The sequence below is a fragment of the Peromyscus maniculatus genome, chromosome 11 (genome assembly GCF_049852395.1).
Source record: "Peromyscus maniculatus bairdii isolate BWxNUB_F1_BW_parent chromosome 11, HU_Pman_BW_mat_3.1, whole genome shotgun sequence".
Classification (NCBI taxonomy): domain Eukaryota; kingdom Metazoa; phylum Chordata; class Mammalia; order Rodentia; family Cricetidae; genus Peromyscus; species Peromyscus maniculatus.
In genome coordinates, this window is record NC_134862.1 from 101355054 (window position 1) to 101378228 (window position 23175).

General features: G+C 48.5%; 1 protein-coding gene across 3 annotated transcripts in view; it reads left to right on the forward strand.

Annotated features, from left to right (window-relative positions):
• Positions 1–23175, forward strand: part of Kcnh1 (potassium voltage-gated channel subfamily H member 1) — a 309023-nt gene that overhangs the window by 197435 nt on the left and 88413 nt on the right. For all 3 annotated transcript variants that reach the window (XR_013043517.1, XM_006988144.4, XM_006988145.4), the window contains exons 8-9: positions 12252–12451; positions 18810–19062. Coding sequence is in view for 2 of the 3 variants with exons in the window: in XM_006988144.4 (XP_006988206.1) it covers positions 12252–12451; positions 18810–19062 (453 nt within the window). In the remaining variant the exon portion in view is untranslated. The remainder of the gene's footprint in view (positions 1–12251; positions 12452–18809; positions 19063–23175) is intronic.

A 23175-nucleotide genomic window follows, 5' to 3' on the forward strand; every position in this document is an offset into this window, starting at 1 on the left:
GTTTGAGGCAAGGTCTCTTGTTCCACACTACGTAGGACAGGACACCCGGCCATGAGCTCCTGGGGATTCCCCTTTCTCTGCCTCAGTCTGTCTGGGAGTGCTGGGATTGCAGTCATGTACTACATACCTAGCTTATCTGGGCTCTGTGGATTTTAACTCAGGTTCTCATGCTTGTGTGACATGAGCAATCCCCCTAGCCCATAATACACTTACTGATTTTTAAATTAATTGTTAAAGTTATGGGCATAGGTGTTTGCCTGTCTATCTGTCTGTCTGTACATCAGGTGTGTGCCTGGTGCATGTGGAGGTCAGAAGACAATGTCAGATCTCCTAGAACTGCAGTTACAGACAGTTGTGAGCATCCACGTGGGTGCTGGGAGTTGAACCTGGTCCCCTGGAAGGGCAGCCAGTGCTAGTAACTGCTTGACCCATCTCCCCAGCCCATTCTCATTTAACAAATGTTTATTGAGAACTCCTGCTGTGCTAGGTGCTAGCCTAGGTACCAGAGATACTTTAGAGACTGTAACTCAGAAAACACTACATGTTATAAATGGATTCCATCCATTATCTCTGAAGAGCTCAGGGCCATCTTTGACATGCTCTAGGGAAGGCCTGTGTGCGATACTAAATGGGCAGTTTGTATGCATTTGTTAAATAGAAATAGGGGAGTCATAGGGTTTGGTAAAAGGAATTGGATATGTCAGAAGCAGGTGCTGGATGTGGGATGTGTGTTATATGCCCTTTGTCTGAACCAAGATTTAAAAAAAATACAGCTTTTGTGGCGAAGGGTCTCCCTGTGCAGCCAGCAGCCCCGAATAAGAGCACCTGCAGGAAACAGCCAGGATGCTGGATGGGAGGATGAGGTTGAGGGGTCAGAAAGGAAGGGACAGATTAGAGACTTCCGAGTCATAGGAGGGACTTCAGGGAGTCTTGGTGATGGTGGTTAGATGGTCATTCTGGCTGCCTGGTTGAGAGTAGACTGTACAAGGGCAACATCAGTGGCCATGTGAAAAGTCAGCCAGCTGGGCAGAGCAACAGCCCCAGGGGGACCTGGAACCACCCTGGGAAATGATCTGTTCCCAGGAGCGCTCACCTTAGGGGAAGTACACAGGGAGCTGAATGTGGCCCTGTTTAACTGGGCAGGGCCCACACTCTGAAGATTGCTGCTTTGTTTTGCTAAGTGGGAAATGAAATTCCCTCCTTCCATGAGCCATGGTTCTGAATCTGGGTGGGGGAGGGGGCTTCATGTCAGTCCACTGTCTCAAATGGCCTTGGATGTCCTCTGCAACACATGATAGCCTCCTTTCCTGCCCCCACAGTCCCACCTGGGTCATACTTTCACTCTGGTCTTCAGGAATGGTTCCTGTTGGCAGCTATTCATACTAAAAGGGCCTGATTTGATGAGTTTTGGTTGAAAGTTGTTCTGAGAATCACCTGTTGTTGTCCTCAAAGACAGGGGTCTCTGATGTGGAGGAATGGTCACGTAAGGAAGGACAGTCTGGTCTTTGGTAAAGCACTGCCTTAGTCCATTTGAGCTGCTGTAATAAAATATCATGGTCTGGGTAATTTCTCACAGTTCTTAACGATGAGAAGTCTTGCTGCTGTGTTCTTACATGCCAGAAGGGCAAAAGATACGGACTTTCTCAAGCTCTTATAAAGGGCACTGCCTCCAGTTCCAAGGACAGAGTCTTTGGGACCTAATTACCCCTGGAAGAGCTCACATCTTAATTCTTTTGCACAAGGGATTAAGTTTCCACATGCATTTTGGAGAGACACCAACAGACAAGCTGTAGCAAGCATGCTCTTGCTGAGAGCACACTGCTCAGCGGGTCCCATGGGAGTGAACCCTGGCTCTGTCCCTGGCCCACCAATCCCCCTGCAGGGTCTGTCTGTCTACTCTCAGACAGGAAGCAAGGCCTTCCTTACCTGGAGTTCACAGATGCTTCGAGGAGGGAGACTGTTGAGAGACCCTCCTGGCAACAGAAGCTTGTGTTTGAGTGTGTCACATCTTGTTACTATGGCAACACAGAGGCTGCCGCCTTTACCAATGCCCAATTTGTAGCTTTTGTTTCACTGGGTTACAGCCTTTGCCTGCTTGCCCTTGTATCACATTGTGAGTCTTGGTATCTGTATGGTCTGCATGTTGTGTATGTAGACGGCACTCAATAAAGAATTTGAGTAAACATAACTACCGTCAGTTGAGTTCTTCCCACCTTCACAGCCTTCACAGTTCTTCTTCCTCTTGCCTGTAGAGGCATGTGTTGTTCACTGCCATTCAATGGGTGAGAAAACTGAAGACCAAAGATCTGTTTTAACCAAAATAACAAGCCAGGGTGAAGGTGTGAAGGCACTCGGTTGGTTTGTGAGCCCAGATCCTTCTGACCCCAAACTGCCTATTCTTTTAATCTCCACTGTGCTCTGGACCTACACTGTAGTGTAAACCTAAGTGGCAACTCAATGTGTTCATCCCTGGTCCTCCTTGAGAGAACTGGAATTTCACAGGTCCCTATCTCACAGGAGCCAGAATAGTGTTAATATGAGCTATAATAGTATAGAGCTAGTTAATAGTTAAATATGAGCTATAATGTATAAACACAAGACTTTAAATAACACTTCTTCACTCTGTATGAAAAGTTCTTTTAGTGCAGAAATCATCTTATCTTAGACTGGCTCCTTGAAAACCTTCTAATGTTTATTGTAAAGTTAGAGTCTAGAGAGAGGATATGAGGCCTTGTGACTGATTTGTTAATGGGTGCAGTTGTAATATTGTGAAAGGCCATTTGTATTCAGTCCAGGCTTGAGATCCCAGTGCTCTGAGGGTCAGCGTGTTTCTCCCTGAGCTGTGACTGTCCACGTGCCAACTCTGCAGGTCCAAGGACCCGGGCTCTGTGCCCGCACAGTCTGGTCAGAGGGGACAGGCGGTTGCTCACTGGGTTCTGCACACAAAGGCAGGTTGTACAAAGCTGTTTTTTTTACGTTCTGTCCATTGGAAGTGTCACCTGCCGAATATTGTGGCTTTAGTCTTTGTGTGCTTGGAGTGGCCATGGAATGCTTACACCAGCAGTTTCATGAGTGGAAGAGAAATGCTTCTTAGATGTTGTCAGCTGGAACCCTGGAGCTGAGCTGGACACTGCCCACTGTCTTCTCTCCAGGGTATGAATCTCGTCCAAAGGAATAACTTTCAGGGTCTCCTTCACAAGACCCATGCCACAGCCCCTGCTTGGACTTTGTCTTCAATTTTTGGCTTTATCCTCTAACACGTACAAGATGGGTTCCCCTCTTTAGTTTTGTCACTTTTGTCTTTGTACATGACGTCCGTAGGGAACCACCTGGTGGAGTTATGGGCAAGGGGTGGGTGGCAAGAACTAGGAGGTGTGTGCAGGTCTTTCTCTTAACCTGTTACTTCCAGTAGGAAGCGCCCTGCAGCTCACCTGTGGGTGGTGCTTTTAGAGTCAGATAAAACCTGAATTCTTGTTTAATCTTTTGTAAGTAGCCATCTCCGACTGACACTTCTGTTAAAATATAGTATTAGAATTACAAAAACTTTTGAGGGTGAGTGAAGAGCACTCCCCAGTGTTTATTAGTCTCAACAGACAAATTTGTACCTGAGCAACATGCTCAGAACAGAGAAAAAGGCAAAACTCGCACCATGCATGTTCTGCAGTGTGCACTCAGTGTTGAACACAGAGCTCTGCCTTCCATTGTCCTTTGCTTTCCATAACCAGACAAGAGCCTGGTGAGTCCCAGCCCTTCCCCATGCACTTGGCCTGGGCACTGTCTGTGAGCTTCACTCCTGGCTTTCTTGTTGGTCTAACATAGATTGGACTGACCGAAGCCTGAAATGAGCACACCAGGATAGACGGACACACACACACACACACACACACACACACACACACACACACACACCACTCCTTTTCTCTCTGGTACCTTCTGGGACCAGTTTGTCCATGGATATAGACTGGGAACTCAGCTGGGGAATGGTCCAGAGACCTGGGTTCTTTTCTGTGCCGGTGTGTCATGGTCCTCTCAGTCTGTGGTCTTGGCTGCAAGTGAATGCCAAGAGCTGAGGAAGAGTTGTGTGGCCTGAGGTGATGTGACATCCTCTCAGCCATGCTCTGTTGGTTATTGAGCATGTGCAAATTTTTCTGCCTCAGTTGGCCTCCACAGGCTCAATATTCTAGTAAGGCTCCTAAAAGGTGGGTTCACAGACCATGTCAGTGGTTTACTGGTTTGTGGGCAGCTCTTGAGCAACTGCCTTAGGCTTTTTATTCACCCAGGCTGGCTTTCCAGCCTCGCCTCTCATGTTATTCCCTACCCACACCCTGCCCCCAGCTCCGAGCTAGTCACCTCCCTCCCTTCTTCTCCCCCCGCCCCTCTCTTTGTGGAAATCAAAGGTTTGTGGGTTTTTTTTTTTTTCATTTTAAAATTTCTAAGATACTACAAGATCTTGGGCTTTTGAAGGAAAAATCACATGCAGAAGCACCTTTTAACACTGATAATTCCTTTGTAAACGATTTAAATGTTGTGAAGTTCTTTCAGCCAGGTCCCAGGATAGAGTGCTCATGGAGGATTTGAGGTCCTGAGTTACAGTATAGATTGTAGTTTTGTTTTTTTAACTCTTTGGACTGAAACACTGATTGACCCTTCCCCACTCTTGCCATCTAAAAATGCCCACTTACCTTTCAAGAACTAATCTGAGTGGCATGGGTGTTCTGACCATGTCCACCATCCCGAGTATAGGGCAGGCACCCCTTCCCAGCGCCTTGGCTGCAGGCAGTCCTTTATCCTCTCAGGACCAGGATTATTGGGACACTGCGGCTGAGTGCTAACGCTTTGCCAGGCACAGGGAGTGGCTCATTACCATCTGTGGAACAGAGCAAAGGGTGAGCCAGAGGCAATGTGGTATTGCTGGCTATCAGAGTGTCAATCTGTTAACACCCTGCCACCGCCTGTGGTCATGAAAGGCTGGGCAGTACCCAGATGATTGACAGAGTAAGAGTACTCCATGAGGATGTCTTGGGGAACTGGAGTTAAAAGATGGTCTAGATTTTATCATCACCATATGCTATCCAGAGTGTTTGGAGCCCCAATTCAGGTGTTGGAGTTCTGATGTGATGGTGCGCTAGGTGGAGCACCTGAGAGGCTGGTCATCATGAAGGCAGAACCCTGTGAAGAGATTAATGCCCTATGGGAAGAGACAGAGAGATGGCCCCTTGCTTTGCTCAAAGTACATCATAAGATGGCTCAAAGTACTTGGGCACACTCTGATCTTAGGGCCCCTTCAGCTTCTGGAGCTGTGAGAAATGTATGCCACTTGTCTACGCCACCCAGTCTATCATGTTCTGATGTAGCCACTTAAGCTGAGTCAAGCACCATGTGCCAGCCGTTGTACACAGTGAGGGTGAGGGGATCCTCTCTCCCCCACTGACTAAAGCTTTAGCACTGTTATGCACACTGCGACTCCAGGACACATCTGCCCCACCCTCAGTGGAAGCAGCTTATGGTCAGGATCACCCTCTCAGAGCCCTTTGAACATGCTTTGGCCTATCATTTCCCCTTCTCACACTGGAAGTCAGGGTTGCATATGAGTAACACTGCCTTAGGCCTCTCAGACAAGTGTGGCTCTTCTAGAACTTTTTGTACCTTTTCCATCAGATACAGAGGGCCCATTGGCTCAGAAGGTCTTCTTGGAGTAGAGTTGAAATCCAGGTTTTGAAAGAGAAGTGAAGGGATTATCTTTTGAGGATATGTGTGGTCCTGACCCCTGTGCGTATGCTGAGAGGAGTCATTTGTAGGGCATGAAATGAAGGTGAACTTACTTCCTGTCTCTAGCTCTCACACACCATGTGACTTGGTAGACTTTGCTCCATGGAAACATCTTTCTAAAGCTTCTCTCAGTGTACTGAATTAAACTGGAACATATCTCAAAAGCTCAGGAAGTTGGGTCAGCTTGAAGCTTTTAACAGGCCACATTCTGTGTCGGAATCAGCGATGGCAGAGTAAATCCATTGTGCGTGCTAACATTCTGTCTTGGAAAACCACAAAAAGGGACGGGGCTCCAACAGGTCGTTCATGAACTCATGAATGCTGCTTGACTTGGCCTTAAGCCTGAGGTTAGAACGAGGGTCGTTTGATGGATGTTCTGAGGCCTTCTAGGGGCCATGAGCAGAGCATCATTGCATCCAGGGATGCTAGGTTAGAGATCATCCCATCTGCGTAGATCTCAAGGATGAAGGAAACAAAGCCATGAGGCTGGGCCTTCAGGACAGCACCTTCTATCATATAGGTCCTCTCGGGACTCTGTCTCTTCTTCTAGGACTGCCCCTGAGGTCTGTGGGGGACATTTACAGATGTTCAGGTCAGCCTTGCTATCTCAGCCTCCACACCTGGCCATGCTGTTTCCATTTCCTTCCAACACTGTAGTTGATCAGAATTCAGAGCTCAGTCCCTGCTCTCCTCTGGGAGGCCTTGGTCCATTCAGCCCCCAAGTGGGATCAGCTGGATGCTCCTTGCTGTCACTTCCTTCTCCCTCTTCCTGTCTGACCCCTTGTCATGCTTCATCTGACTCCTGTGGTCTTCCAGACAATGAGCTGACTGAACTCCTGGAGGAACAGCATGTGTAAACTCTCCTGGCCTCCCCTCCCTTCCTCTCCCCTCCACTCCCCTTGATTCTCTTCTCCTTCCTCCCTATCTTTCCCCTTTCTCCCCCGCCCTTTGTTGATCCTGGTCTGCATCTGTCCTTCCCAGCACTCTGCTGATATGGAAGGGCCTCACACATGTAAGTGTTCTAGACAGAAGCCCCTCTGTAGGGCAGTCCATTGCTCCTGGCACTCTGCTGGACAAGTCATTCCCAATGCTAATCCTGAGATTCAGCAGAGAAAAACCACTCCACCATTTTGGGCCAATTAAAGCAAGCTTTATTAAAATATTTTATATTGACCAAGATGGAATTTGGTCAGGACCACTCCTGGGAGACATGAAGCTGAGTGGACCATAGACAACACGTGTTAAGGGCTTATAAAGACAAAACCTGTAGACCACTGTTTTTTCACATGAGGCTTTGTTAGTTTCAAGAACTACAACTCCCAGAATTCCAGGAAATTACCTCATCCTTGGGCAGGTGGGGCTTACAGGATAACTTAGGGTATAACACAAGGACTCTTTCTGTGGGGAGGAGTGGACAAAGCCATCCCGCAGATCTAGGTAGCTGGCTGTTTGGCCTCTGCTGTGCTCTTCCCCCAACCCCTGCCCTGTGTGCCCCTGCCCCTGTGTGCCCCTGCCCTGTGTGCCCCTGCCCCTGTGTGCCCCTGCCCTGTGTGCCCCTGCCCCTGTGTGCCTCTGCCCCTGTGTACCCCTGCCCCTGTGTGCCCCTGCCCCTGTGTGCCCCTACCCTGTGTGCCCCTGCCCTGTTCAGATGGAGTGTTTGTGTTGACCTGGCTCTGGATCTGACATGCTGATCCTCTCAGCAGACATCTCTCTCCCTTCCTCTTCTGCTCTGGAACAGTCACCTTACTTTCTGATGCCATGTGAAGGAGGGTCTGTGGTTCACCTTCATTTGAATATGTTGTGAGTGTACCAGGGTTCCCTCCCACACCATAGGTCCATAGGCGTCCAAGCCCTTGACTCTCTCATGTGGACAGTTAGGTTTTCCCACTTCGGATGGCGCTTCAAGAACCACAACCATGGCTCAGGTGGAGAGTGCAGCTGAGTTAAGGTGAGGCCCAGAGGACACCAGGGACTCAAAACCCACAGCTCCAGGTCCCTTCTTGTTGCCCATGGCTTGACTTGAAAAACTGGGATGGCACATATATGTGTGCTTTGTATCCATTTCCTGTTGTTGTCCTAACAAACATGAGCTCATCTACCTCTGATGATAAGGCTAATGATAGACCACACCTCGCAGGATTCTAAGAGAGCCTCACTAGGATCAGTGCATATGAAATGCTGGGGCAGCGTCTGGCCCTGGGTGGCATACGCGTATAGTGGATAGAGGTGTGTTTGGTGCTCTGCATGAGTATTTTACAAGCCATTCTCTTGGGAGTGAGTCCTCCATCTATTTCTTCCTGGCTGTGTGGCTTTGATGAATCACGTAGCCTTTTTCACTCAGTATCAGTACAATGAAGATAGTAGAATCTTCCATGACTGTCCACCCTGCATACACATGCTTAGAACAAAGGCTCGTCCATGGCAGTAGATACATAAACACGGTTTGTCATTGTAGTTGATGTTAGCATTTCTTCTTGCACTCATTGGATCATTATGTGACCCTTGGTGTCCAAAGCGGGCAGTCTCCTGCCTCACAGAGTTGTAACAGCAGAATTAAGACCACTGACTTATGCAGAGAAGGGGACTCAGTAGGGTATGATAGGTTTATAGATATCTGCTACCCAGAATCCTGTGAGGTCGGGGTGAGTGTGAAGAGCGGTACTATGACCTACAGTGTCACTTAGCAACCAAATGACTCTTTGAAACCTGAAAAGTGAAGGCCAGTCAGTGCAGAAAATCACAACATGCTCAAGGTACCCAGAGCAGAGCAGTCAGTTGTCAAAGTGACTTGATTTCTCCCTCTCACTCAGTGGGAGACGTCTTCACTAATGGCCATCCTGTACAATCATTGTGATGTTGAGATTCGGGTGGTCGGGGAGGCAGCTGTGTCTATTGGAAAGTCTTCCACTTTATTTTTGTTTTGAGATGTAGAAGGGAAAGCTCAGGTTTTGTGAGAACTTTAAGCATAACTGCCTTTGGAAAGTGGGCCTGGGTTTCCTGTGCGCTAAACAACTTTAAAAGTGTGTGCTTGCCGGGCGGTGGTGGCGCACGCCTTTAATCCCAGCACTCGGGAGGCAGAGGCAGGCGGATCTCTGTGAGTTCGAGGCCAGCCTGGGCTACCAAGTGAGTTCCAGGAAAAGGCACAAAACTACACAGAGAAACCCTGTCTCGAAAAACCAAAAAAAAAAAAAAAAAGTGTGTGCTCTTTGAAATGAGATTCTCTCTGATGACTCATGTTGGAGCAACCTCAGCTCTCATCACAGAGTGAAGTAGGGTGTGGGCTTGTAAACCTTCCCAGAAGCGAGCCGCCTTTCTACATGTGCCCTGTAACCAGTGGTTCACTCATGACCCAGGACTCGGCAAGCACAAGATGAGCCAAAGTGACCTGTAACCAAGCGTCCACCCATGACCCACGACTCAGCAAGCGTGGGATGAGCCAAAGCAGCGAATTACTGGAAGACCCTTGCAACCAGGGTCTGACCATCTTGGTTCCTTCCCAGGAATTATTGCCTGTGGAAATTGTTCCTTTTATCTGCAGAGCTATTAAAACATTGGTTAGCGAGGTGGTGCAATGCACTGTTAATGGGTTGTAGTGCTGTGGGCACTGTTGTTTCGTTAGACAGATGAGAAGTGGCTGGAAATGACCTTCTGTCTCCTGTAAGACCTGTGCTTGTTAAGTGACATTCCCCAGTGCAGCGGAGTCTGAGGTAATGTAGGCATTTGTGCTATATTTAGCACAGTATTAAATGAGTTTTCAGGCTTTTCTTGCTATAAATAGAGAGATAGGTGTATTTTATAGTCCCCATCTTAAGAGCCACTTTCTGACCTAGGCAGTGGCTGGGCAGGTGGAGATGCGCAAGGCCAGTGCTTGCCAGAAATCCAGAGCTGAGTACAGTCGAGTCCACCCCAGAATCAGGCTCATGGGGTGTTGCCTGCCTTGGGGTCCTGTCTCCTTCTTGGGCCATGTGGCTTCCATTCTGTCCAGTGGTGTGAGGTTAACTAAGGCCCTGTGTGTACCTCACTATAGCCCAATATCTTCCCTCTGATGACCTTCCCATCTGGCAGGGAACACTGCACTCACTTCACTAGTGAAGCACAGGGCCCGTGTGCACACTTAGCAGACTCAGACTAACACTCAAAGCTGCCAGGAGAGCCTGAGAAAACACCACTGTGAGCCTTGTTCTGGAGACCCAGTAGCTCTGGAGGGGAGCAAAAATCTGCATTCCTCCCATAGACTTAGGTGATATGGTCCATTGAACACATGCAAACTAACCTCTTAGAGACAGCCTTTCAGTCATTGATCTATGGCATTTATTAAGCAACTACTGGATGCAGAGGAAGAAGTCCTTGAAATGACTTGACTGTAATTTTTGCACACCAGAGAGTGTATGTGAAGAAAAGTACAGACCAGCATACTGCTAGAAGCTTGTGGTTGTCTTTTGTGGCCCTCAACAGGACTCACTATGGTTTAGTTATTTGTGGTGGGTACCAGGGTCTGCTGTTTCTACCATGTAGTTCTATAAGGACCAGGGTTCATCTCAGCTCACCCAGGCTATATCACTGTAGGGAAGTCAAGGCAGGAACTTCAAACAGCTAGCCATATCATATCCATAGTCAAGAGTGAAGAGGAATGAATTCATGCAAACATGCACACTAGCTTGTGCTCATATTAATTTCTCTGTTCTTCTGTAGTTCAGGATCCCCTGCCTAGGGGATGGTGCTGCCATCACTGGACTGGGTCTTTACACATCAGTTAATTTAATTAAGATAACCCCTATGGACATACTCATAGTAACCTAATATAGACAGTCTCCCATGGAGACTTCTTTCCAAGTGACTCTAGGTTGTGTCAAGGTGACAGTTAAAATCACTATCATGGATGGTGACAGGAAAGACAGATACTAATAGAGCTCAATAAAAGAGTGGAGGGCACAGTATGGAGACATTGTCCCAGAACCCTCATGTATGGTAGGAATGTAAAAAGTTCAGCTACTTTAAAGATTACTATCTTTAAAGATTGTTACTATATTATTGTTATTGTTATTCTGAGACAAGATCTTACTATGTAGCCCTGGCTGGCCTGGAACTCACTATGTAAACCAGATTGTCTTAGAACTCATCAAGATCCACCTGCCTCTGCCTCCCAAGTGCTGGGATTAAAGGTGTGCACAACCACCCCCAGATATTTTTATTCTTTTAGTTATGCATATACATGTGTGTCTGTGTGTGGGTGTGTGCACGTGTGCAGGTGCCTGTGGAGACCAGAATGCCCTGGAGCTGTAGTTACAGGATGTTGTGAGCCATCCTACAAAGATGCTGGGAATGGAACTCTGACCCTCTTTATTGCTGATCCATCTCTCTAGAGCCAGGAGAGGCCTGGAAAACAGCTGGGAGTTTGTCGGTATATTAAACATAGTCACATATGACAGCAGTGCCAGTCCAGGCACAAACCTGAAAGGAGAGAATTCATGTTATTCAAGTACTTACCCACAGATGTTCATAGACATTCATAAGCCTCACGGCCAAAATATAAAAAAGAAAAGATAAAAACAGAAATAAATGCCCATGAACTGATGGGCAGCAAATGAAATGTGGACTTTTCTCACGATTGAGTGCTATTTAGCAACAAAAAGGAAGGAAATGTCAATGCTTGTTATAGTGTGAGGGAAGCTGTTACAGAGGACGTATATTCATAGCAAGTGCCTAGAATGCATGAGTTTGTAGGGAGTGGTTGTGGTGGTGGAGACTGGGGGAGACTGGGGGAGAATGGGACTGACCACGGATAGGAGACTTTTTTTTTTTTTTTTTGCAAAAATGAAAATGTTACAAACGTGATGGCTGCACAAATCTAAAAATATGTTTTTGAAATAGTGAGTTTTATACTTTTTAATGGATATAGTGTATGTGTCTCTATCAATGAGATAAAAACACCACGACAAAAAGAGACTTGGGGACGACAGGCTTATTTCAGCTTGTGGTTGTCTTTTGTGGGCCTCGGCAGACTCACTATAGTTCAGTTATTTGTGGAGGGTACCAAGGTCTGCTGCTTCTACCATGTAGTTCTATAAGGACCAGGGTTGTGTCTCAACATTCAGTGCCCTAGGTAGCATGGTGCTTGGCACACAACAGAGCTTGGTAGGTTGTTGTTTGGATTTGGACTGGTGTGGGGACTGGATACACACTTGGCTGATGGCCTCAGGCATGGCACACATTTTTTTGTGATAAGTGTGGATTGGCTTTTCTCTTACATGTGTCTGAGGCACCAGTCACACCAGGTCTCATCTACATGGGCCCTGCCTAATGCTCCACTGGTCTTGGTTACCTGCTGTTAGAAACTCTTTGGCTTGGGATGTGAGGTTCTCCTGAGGTCAGGACAGCCTTCCAAAGCACAGCTCTGGCTACAGGCCTTCTCTGAGGGAGTCACGTGCTCTGGAGTTTGGCTCATGGACCACTCACACATAGTTTCTTCTCTTTGTCTCCAGCTCTCCTGTATGCCACCATCTTTGGGAACGTGACAACCATTTTCCAGCAGATGTACGCCAACACCAACAGGTATCATGAGATGCTCAACAGTGTGCGGGATTTCCTGAAGCTCTACCAGGTGCCCAAAGGGCTGAGCGAGCGGGTCATGGACTACATTGTGTCCACCTGGTCCATGTCCCGAGGCATCGACACAGAAAAGGTAAGGAGTGGGAGAAGCTTAGCCACACCACCTGTCGCCAGCTTTCCCCAGTGGGCTGGGCTCAGAACTCGCCTGGGGCATCTGGGGTTCTTAGGTCCTTCTTCCAGGAGCTTTAGTCTCTCTACTGTCTTTACTGAAGGACCAGAAAGTAAGAGCCATCATTTTGGAAACTGAACACAAAGTGTGTCTCCTGGAGGGAGGGGAACAGATGTCCTGCTGTCTAGGACATCTAGACATCAAAGTTAGATCATGATAAAATGAAGAGCCTGGGCAGGGGGCTTGTTTCCTTTTGCCCCAGCTTCCCAGATGGTCCCATGCTTGCCAATCTTGGCTTTTTTCAAAATGCTGATTTTTTTTTTTTGTTGTTGTTGTTTGGCATGGCATTTTAATGAATGAACTTCATTCATTAAAATCATAATGAATAATTTGATTTCATAATGAAATCAAATGAACTTTGATTTTCTTAAAGAACTGCTGCATTAAACATGATTGTATCTTGGTTATTTTTTTTCATCTTTCTCTTAATTGGCAATGTCCCAAGGCACTCTGTCACCCCTCTCTTCCTCTTCTCAGTCCTGATAATGGTGTTGTCATTAAAACTGGACTCTGGCCACCGCCCACAAGCACCAGGGGTGGTGGACAGGGTCAGTAATTCCCTGGTGAGACTGTACCTCAGACAAACGCAGGCAGTGCTGGCACAGGTCTGCGCTGTAGTCGTCAGTTGGTGACTGGTTCCTGCTGGGCAGTCCAGAGAGGGGCGACCCTCCTCTGCGCTGCCCTTCTCTAACACGGCAGTCAGGGGCAGAGATGGGTGGGGTTTCCGAAAGATACAGAGGGCTAATGCATGGATTATCTTGTGTGCCCTACTCCCTTTGAGACAGATCACGTAGCCCAGGTTAGCCTGGACTATGTAGCTGAGGATGAACTTGAACTTTTCCTGTGCCTACCTCCAGTGTGCCGGAATAACGGTGTGTGCCACCATGCCCACTTTCCTAAGGCCTTACATGTGCTAGACCAGCCCGGGCCTCACCCCAGCCCCTGCTCTGTATGTTGCCTTGCGACCAAAGCCTTATCCTCAACTCAGTTTCTCCATTCCTCAGTCTTTCTGATCCCACTTCCCTCTCACCAAACCCTACCTCGCCACTGCAGAGTTAGGGAAATGGTAGCACTAAGGCAGAAGTAGTTGTGGACACATTGAAACCCAGATTGACCTGGCTGTGAGGTCAGCCTGCCATTCTCCTCTACCTGAACAGGTTTCTGAGGACTGCTCAGGTCCTCTGACCCTCCACTTTAAGAGGCTCATGGCTCTGGGCCTGTCTCCTGGGTGTCATGATAAAAACCACCACAGCACCGTCGTTTCTTGAACATGCTCCGAGAACACATGTTTCACCAGGTGTGGTGGCACATACCTGTAAATCTCCGACTTGGGAGGTGGAGGCAGGTCAGCCGAGTCTGAGGCCAGTCTGGGCTACATGCAAACATTTGTTGGGGAAAACCAGAAGGAACCAGTGTTTGCATGACTGTTACCCATAGTGCCTTGTGTGGGCTTCACTTCCCTCTTGGGAAGGTATGGCTGGAAGCTCTGTTGAATGATGAGGAGGACCAGAGGCTCAGTTCATTCTTTTTACTTCCCCTGGTCTAGGGTAACCAGGATTTGAACCCAGTTTTCATCTGGTTTCAAAGCTTGTCCTTTTTCTGCTATTATCCCACCTTTAATTTTTTTAAAATATATTTTTCTGTGTACATGTGCATGCGTGCATGTTTGCGTGCACGTGTGGATGTGTGTCCTGTATGTCTGTTGTTTCCTGTCATCTTGCAGGCTCTGCCTCTTCTAGGTGAAAAGCGGGCCCTAGAGGGGAAGAAGGCTGTGGTTCAGACGGGGCAGGCAGGGCACAGGTTGGCTCGCTTGCCTCCTGGCTCTGCCCGCTCCCCGCCCAGCTGTGCCTGTTGTCTCTGCTCACCACTGGCAACAATGCCTGCTGGTTTTGTGGGTGCCTGGCAGCCGATGGAGCAGAAAGGACTTTGATCTCTGCCCTGAAGCTTCTCTTTTCCCAGGCACTAGAATGACTGTGTAGATCCTGCTGTCTGGGAAAAGCCCTTCCCTGTCCCGTCCCTGCAGGGCTGGGCAGGACCGCCTGGGACACTGCACAGTCAGCATCGAATTCCTGTCCTGCTCACCTGCTCACCTCCCGGAGGGTTTCGGGACCCACCCCACTTCCTGGTCCCAACTGTGGCATCTCATGGCAGAGCCCAGCCTGGGAAATGAGGCAGCAGCTGCTGGGGCGGGAACCAGCTCCGGAGTCCCGCTTCCCTCCTCCCCCCAGTGACCTTGAGCACATCACATGTCTCTCTTGCCCCAGTTCCCATGTCTGGAACACACTGAAGTAAGATGACCTTTAGACCACACGGCCTCTATGGCCTTTGGGCTAGCTATGACCTTCTGGACCATGCAAGCTCTGTAATGGCATTGAATAAGGACCCACAAGTACCCAGGTACCAGATATTTTAACACAACGGCATGGGAGAGCTCATAAAATTCCACACACAAAAAGGAAGTGTGGTGATATATTGTTTACCCTAATAAAATTTGCCTGAAGATCAGAGAAGCAGAGAAAGCCACAGCCACCACCTCTTACCTCACCAACTCTTCAGCCTGAAAGAGCCTCAGTTCCTGTCTCCTCACGCCTTATATTCCTTTCTCTGTCCAGACATCACTTCCTGGGATTAAAGGTGTGTGATTCCCAAGTACTGGGGTTAAAGGTGTGTGCCACCACTGCCTGGTCTCTATGTCTAATCTAGTAGCTTGTTCTGTTCTCTGATCTTCAGGTAAATTTTATTAGGGTACACAATATGTCACCACAAGAAAGACTTGGCCCCAGAAACTAAACATTGTTCAAGTTTGCATTTGCAGTGTATGTTGGGAACAGGACTGAATCCAGAGCCTTAACCTTGACCCTTCGATGCCCACCCCAGGAGAGGCTTCTCCACAGTCATAACTCTTGAGAGTGACGTCTCAAAGCCTGGCAGCTGAGAGGGGAGCCCTGGAAGGCTGTGGGTTGAAGGCCTGAGCCCCTCCCTCAGAGCGGGGATGTGTCTGCCTACTCAAGTGTAGAACTTGCAGACAGAAACAGCTATGGAGATGCTGCACAGCCCAGAGTCTGCCCTCCTCCTCTTCAGACAGCCCCATCCCCCCATCTTCTCCATGATTCTGGAATCGGTGCCCTGAAAATGATGTTGTTACCTGGTCAGACCCTTATGTGGGAGCCTAACTCAGGGAAGCAAATATTTAAATGTGAACTCACCTGGAGAACTAACCTTGGTTCTGCTGTTGCGCACTGCTTGGACATGATATGGGCATCCCCACCGGCTTGTGATCCACACGGAGAAAACCCTCAGATCAGCACTTTTGCAGCAGTCTTGTTTGTCTGCTAGGCCATGGCTTTGTACCTCTACCTCTCCTCCCTCCGTTCTCCCAGAGAGACACTCACGATTTGGTCATCCTGCAGCCCAGAACAGGAATGCAGAGATATCCAGAGACAGGGATTTATCTCAGATGGGTTCAACTTCCCTTAGCACTGGAGTCAGTGTTTAAAGCACAGAGTGGTTAAGTTACTACTAAGTAACTGGGATTTCAGTCACGTGACCTCTTCTGACTGCTCCACCTCCATGTAGACACTGAAGGGAGGGAGTAAAGTCATCCAGGGCAAGAGCTGATCTGGAGAGGCTGGTGAAGAAGCCCCAGATACAGAGGCAAGTGTCTGGTGCTAAGACAGGAACAGGGTCTGGAAAGCCCCCCAGCACCGTAAGAAGTAGCCACTGAATGATCACATTTTATTCCATGCCCCTTACTTGGTTCACAGACTAGAACACAAAAGAATATTTTAAAAGTACTGCTGATCTCTCTGGAAAAGACCACCAGAAGGTGCCCTGTTGCCTTCCTTGAGGATTGCTGTAGAAAGCCATGCAGTGATTTCTTGCAAACACTTAGTCCACAGAAATATCTCTTGCTCTGAAAAGCTGGGCAATTTTTCAATTGTTTAGAAAAAAAAAAAAAGAGATCCACATGGCTTGCTGTTCCTAGTTTGTTTTTTAGATGGTGCAAGTCAGGGCTGGGGACAGAGGCCAGCTGGTAGAGTGGCTGTCTGGCATGTGCCAAGCTCCGGGTTTCCTCCTCAGTAACATGGGTGAGGGTGGGGATGCTGCAAGTCAAACTGCAACCCATTAGCTCTGCAGAACTGCCTGGCATAGGAGTTGGTTAGGCTGTAACTAGGCTCTGATGCCAAGCCACCTAATGTGAAAGCCAAGATTTGCTGTTTGCTGGCTGGGAAACTTTGGGCTTCCCTGTGTCTCAGCTTCTCATCTGAACTGATAGAATTAAAAGCACATCCTAGAGTTTCTATGGGGACCAAGTCAGCAAACACACTTTCAGATGTAAAGTTATATGCCCCTGTTCTCTGTCCTTTCTGTCTTCCTTGTTGATCTCAGCGATGGCTACCAAATTTTATTTATTCTGCTTGTCATTTGCCAGACAGTAAATTCCATGAAAACAGGTATTTTTGTCTATTTGTTTGTTTTGCTTGGTTTTTTTGAGACCAAGTTTCTCTGTGTAGCCCTAGCTATCCTGGAACTCACTCTGTAGACCAAGCTGGCCTTGAACACAGAGATCTGCCTGCTGCCTTCTGAGTGCTGGGATTAATGGTGTGTGCTGCCACTGCTGGCTACTTTTTTGTTTTTGTTGTTGTTGTTTGTTTGTTTTATTTTATTTTATTTTTTGAGACAGGGTTTCTCTGTCTGGCTTTGGAGCCTTTCCTGGAATTCATTCTGTAGCCCAGGCTGGCCTTGAATTCACAGAGATCCATCTGCCTCTGCCTCCCGAGTGCTGGGATTAAAGGTGTGGCCACCACCACCCCAGCTGGCTATTTGTTTTTAACTACCACATTATTAGAGCCTAGAATGGTGCCTATTCTAGGCACCATGGATGCTTGGCAAATAGATATGAACTGGGTAAGTGACTTGCTGAGCCATGCCTGGCAGACAGCAAGCTCTCAGGAACCGAGACTTTACCGATCTCATTTTTGTAAAGTGTATTTGTGCTTTGAAAATTAATGCATGTGTGTAATGTTTCTTATCTACCCCAACTACCTCCCTCTAACTGTCCCTGAGGCCCACTAACCTCTCTCCCCATCAACTTCATGTGTGTTGTTGTTATTATTAATCATCATCATCATCATCATCATCCCACTGAGTCTAACTAGCAGTGAGCGTGTGTAAATGGATGGTGAGGCTGTTTACTGGGGCATGGATTACCTACCAATGAGCACATCCCAAAGAAGAATGAGTCTCCCTTCCCCACAACCATCAAGCACCAGTCACTGCTCAGCTAAGGGCGGGCGGGGGGGGGGGCACCTCTGCCATCAACACTGGAATTCTGACTGGCTTGATCCTAGGCAGGTCTCATGTAAATACATCTCTTTAAATACCGGCCCATACTCACCCGATCAGCAGCAAGTCATGCCAGCTGTGGGATCAGAACACACTGTAGTTTAATGTGACCCCACTGTGTTACAGAATGCTGGGCTGTTTCTCCCCACCTGTAATTTTGTACTTTTTAACCAATTTGCTGTTTGGTTTCCAAACGGCCAGAAGAGAGTGTTTAGAATGTTCTCCACATAAAGAAATGACGAATATTTAAAGGGATGGATATACTGATTGCTTTTTTCATGTGTTGTATGCATGTCAAAATGTCATGCTGTACCCCTTAGACATATGCGTATGTATTTGATTTGCTCGTTGAGGATGTACTCTGAGCAAACCCACTTCTTGCTGGCTGCACTGAACCAGCCCAGTCCAGGCTCCCCTCGTCTTTCCCTTTGACTCTCTGTCCCTGTCTTCCCCAGGGTCAGAGCTCTGTGATCCCTCTCAGGGGCCCCAGCTGACATCAGTCCCTTGATCCGTGTCCCTGGTCACAATCAGTGACTCAGAAGCGTCTCACACGCTCAGTGTTTTCTCTGCATGATATGATTTCTTTGCCCTCCCCCTGACTTGGGTGGATGATTGCTCAGGCCCACAGAGCCTTTGTTATCCTGCTGGAATGTTCTAATTTCACGAGGTTCACTCTGACACATTCTGAATCTGCCAGTTGAAACACCATTTCCTCAGAGAGGCCTTTCTTATGCCCGATATGCTCCTAGCCCTGACTTTCAGAACTGTGTCCTAAGCACTCAGCAGATTGATCTAGAATCTAGACACTGAAGCATAAGAGTACAGTATGGTCTCCTGGGCGCTGCCCTCTGCTCAGGGTGCTGAGGGGAGGAGGCTGTGGAACGGTCCTCACACTGTCTCTTCCTTGTCTGGCCAGGTTCTGCAGATCTGCCCCAAGGACATGAGAGCTGACATTTGTGTGCACCTGAACCGCAAAGTGTTCAAGGAACACCCTGCTTTCCGGCTGGCCAGTGATGGCTGCCTGCGGGCCTTGGCCATGGAGTTCCAGACAGTGCATTGCGCCCCAGGAGACCTCATCTATCATGCTGGGGAGAGTGTGGACAGCCTCTGCTTCGTGGTCTCAGGCTCCCTGGAGGTGATCCAGGATGACGAGGTGGTGGCCATCCTAGGTACGTGCTGCCCATTCTCAGTGCACTCCTGGTCCTTCCTATGCTTGGGGTTGTCTTAGTCCACGGACAGCCATTTTAACCAGAGATTGATCCTCAGGGCAGGCTCATTTCTAACATCCATTCATCCACCCAGCAAATGTTGGAGTGCCTACTTTGGACCAATTGCTGTTTAAGACTCTTGGGGTTTTCTCCTCAATGGCTACAGGTTACTGGAAGAAATGAACAAACAAACGATCGTCCAGAATGTAGCAGAAGGGGCATCTCACCCGGGATTCAAACGAGAAAGCTTCTGAGATGAAATGACACCCAAGAAAAGAGTTGAGAATGAGTTAGCACAGAGCAGGGTAGAGGCGGGATCCCAAAAAGAGGTGGAAGCCTGTGTGACAGAGGCAGGTGTGATTCGTGGGGGCAAACTACAAGTCACTCTGTGTGGCACGAGCACATGGAAGCTGGGAGAGCGCTGATGAACCAAAGGTTCCAGACCCACATTCAAGGATGTAGATCTTACTTGGGGGCGAGCAATGGTGAACTGAAAGCAGGGAGGGGCCCATCAGGTCTTGCAGGCCGAGGTCGGACTGCAGGGTCAGGGAAAGCAGGTCGGAGCCGTGTTATCTGGAGACTTACTGGACTAAGATGTGGCAGATGGAGAGAAGCGCATCGAGGTGAGGTAAACAGTAGAATTTAAAGAATCCAATGGCAGGTTTGCTGTTAGGAGAGTGAGAAGTCAGTGGGCATGGTAGGATTTCTCATTGGATAACAGGGAGGCTAGTTCATCATATACAGCTATGTGGAGTGTGGGAGGAAGGGCAGGGGCATGGGGGACATGGCAGTATTTGAGAGGTTGACCCTCAGTGGCCTTGGAGAAACTTTCTGAGGCAGCTACAGGATAGCTCTTTAGTGGGCACATCTTAAGGGCACAAGCCATCCCCAGTGTAATCACCATTTATGGACATCTGCTTGGGGCCTAGTAGAGTGCAGATGGATCCCCATTTAACCCTTACAGTAATCCTGCAAAATGCCTTTATCATTCCCAGTTTCTAGGTGAGACAGAGTTGAGTGGTTAAGGAAATGTCTTCATAGTAGTTGAGTCCCATCCCAGCATCCCTTTGGCTTTAGACACACTGCTCCCACCTGACTTGTGAAGCCCCATCCCAGCATCCTTCAGTCACAATTCTCTACTCCTGCCCAGTGTTTGGACTGAAATCCTACTGAGGGCTAATGGAATGCATGGGCCCTGGACGCAGCTGGTTCTGCTGCAATTTGTGGATGTATGTTTTAGGTTGAATGTCTGACTGATTTTAGAAAACTGAGATGGGTGAGATGAAGCTACACTGTTGTCAGGATGAGGAGGCTGGCCCTGTAGAGATGATGATATTTTTAAAGCCTAATTTCCTCCTGTCTGATTTTGGAGTACCTGAAACATGGCTTCCTTCTCACTCCTGGGTACCTTGCCAACCTTTTCTCTTAGTTATAACGTGCTCAGGGCAATCAGGGGTGATTTATATTCCTTTAGCATGTCCTGGCAGATGGCTAGGGGAGCCTTTAGATTCTGGGTTGGGGCTAAAGTCTGTCTTGTCTGCTGGGTACCATGGCACCCATGGAGCCTAACAGCTTAATCCTGCTGTTCCTTGCTTCCTCATCTTAGAGAAGTGAGGCTGTGAGCCAGACACAGGAGCAGTGAAGACATTGTTGTAGTATATCCGAAGGAAGGGGTCCTTGCCTTTAAATTCACCAGTGAGGCCATTGGGTTAGCCAGGATTCACCAGTGAGGGTATCAGATTAGCCAGGATTTACCAGTGAGGGTGCTGGATGAGCCAGGATTCACCAGTGAGGGTGCTGGATGAGCCAGGATTCACCAGTGAGGGTGCTGGATGAGCCAGGATTCACCAGTGAGGGCGCTGGATGAGCCAGGATTCACCAGTGAGGGCATTGGATGAGCCAGGATTCACTAGTGAGGGTATCAGATTAGCCAGGATTCACCAGTGAGGGTATCAGATTAGCCAGGATTCACCAGTGAGGGTGCTGGATGAGCCAGGATTCACCAGTGAGGGCGCTGGATGAGCCAGGATTCACCAGTGAGGGCATTGGATGAGCCAGGATTCACTAGTGAGGGTATCAGATTAGCCAGGATTCACCAGTGAGGGTATCAGATTAGCCAGGATTCACCAGTGAGGGTATCAGATTAGCCAGGATTCACCAGTGAGGGTATCAGATTAGCCAGGATTCACCAGTGAGGGTATCAGATTAGCCAGGATTCACCAGTGAGGGCGCTGGATGAGCCAGGATTCACCAGTGAGGGTGCTGGATGAGCCAGGATTCACCAGTGAGGGTGCTGGATGAGCCAGGATTCACCAGTGAGGGTGCTGGATGAGCCAGGATTCACCAGTGAGGGTGCTGGATGAGCCAGGATTCACCAGTGAGGATGCTGGATGAGCCAGGATTCACCAGTGAGGGCGCTGGATGAGCCAGGATTCTGCATGACTAAGAGAAACTGCTGAGCAATCTTGAATTTGGATTTGAGGTAACCTTTTGCGGTCAGGTCTCTTGCACCAATTTCCCCACAGATCACTCACCCTTTACCCTTCAGGAAATCCGTCCTGAGTCCTGGTGTTATCCACCTGTGTGTTTATGCTCAGAGATTTTTATTATTATTATTATTAATTAAATGTATTCATTTATTTTACATCTCGACCACAGTTCCCCCTCGCTCCTCTTCTCCCATTCCCTCCTCCCTCCACCCCCATCCGCTCCTCCTATGTTTCTGTTCAGAAAGGGGTGGGCCTCCCATGGGTGTCAACAAAGCACGGCATATCAAGTTGAGGTAGGACTAAGTTCTCCCCACCCCTGTATTAAGGCTGAGCAAGGCACCCCAGTATGAGGAATAGGTTCCCTGCTCCCACCACCAGGAGTCCCACAAGTAGATCAAGTTCCACAACTGTCACACATATGTAGAGGGCCTTGGTCTGTCCCACGCAGGCTCCCTAGCTGTCAGTCCAGAGTCTGTGAGCTCCTATGAGCCCAGGTTGGTTGTTTCTGTGGGTTCCCTTGTGATGACCTTGACCCCCCTGGCACATAAATCCTCCCTCCCTCTCTTCAACAGGATCCCCTGGTCTTGGTCCAGTGCTTGGCTGTGGATCTCTCTATCTGTTTCCATCAGTCACTGGATGAAGGCTCTCTGATGACAATTGGGGTAGTCACCAATCTGAGCACAGGAGATGGCCAGTTCAGGCTACCTATCCACTATTGCTAGGAGTCTTAGCTGGGGTCATCCTTGTAGATTTGTGGGAGATTCCCTTGCAACAGGTGTCTGCCTGACCCCAACACACACACACACACACACACACACACACACACACACACACACACACACACACCATCAAGACATCATGGGAATGCGAGGAATTGTGTTGCGGGGGAGGGGAGAATAATGATCAGAGATTTTTAATGCCCTGCCACAGACAGCTGCACTATAGACTCAGGCATGGAGGGACAGGAGTCTTGAAGAGAGATGAAGAGGGCAAATGGCCTCCCCTCCCTCCTCTCCTCCCCACTGATGCTGGCCGTACAAGGCAGCAGCCTCATAACCTGGTTGATTTGACTGGTTTACTGCTTCTCCAAATCTAGCCTTCTGGGCATCCTGCCTGCTCCAGTTAGCAGTGTGGTTGGACCTCAAATATAGCTCAGCAGCTTTGAATTCAAAATGTTGGTTGTTCTCAAGATGTCCAGGCTAGAAAAAGCCTCTTCTATGCTTCCCAAGAGCCAGATTGGACCCCAAAAGTAGGTCCAGGCTTGCTATCCTAAATAACTTGCCAGGAGACTCTCATTCTATAAAAGGACATGACAAGTTCTTTGAGTGACCTGTCTTTTGGGCCTCGAGGCATACAACATTCCAAGCTGTTTGTTCCCTGGAAACACATTTGGACCTTTTTAAAAATTCCTTTCCCCTTAGAGTAATTTTTGCTCAATGAACTGCAATCAGTTTCTTTACAAAGGGTTCGGGCATCAAATGGGACTGAGAACTAGACCGTCTCTGTCCTCTGATGCCCTCTAGTTTGAACAGGTGCTGTCACGAGCAGGGTGCTGTAGTAACTAAGCCTTATCCCAGCCCTCAAG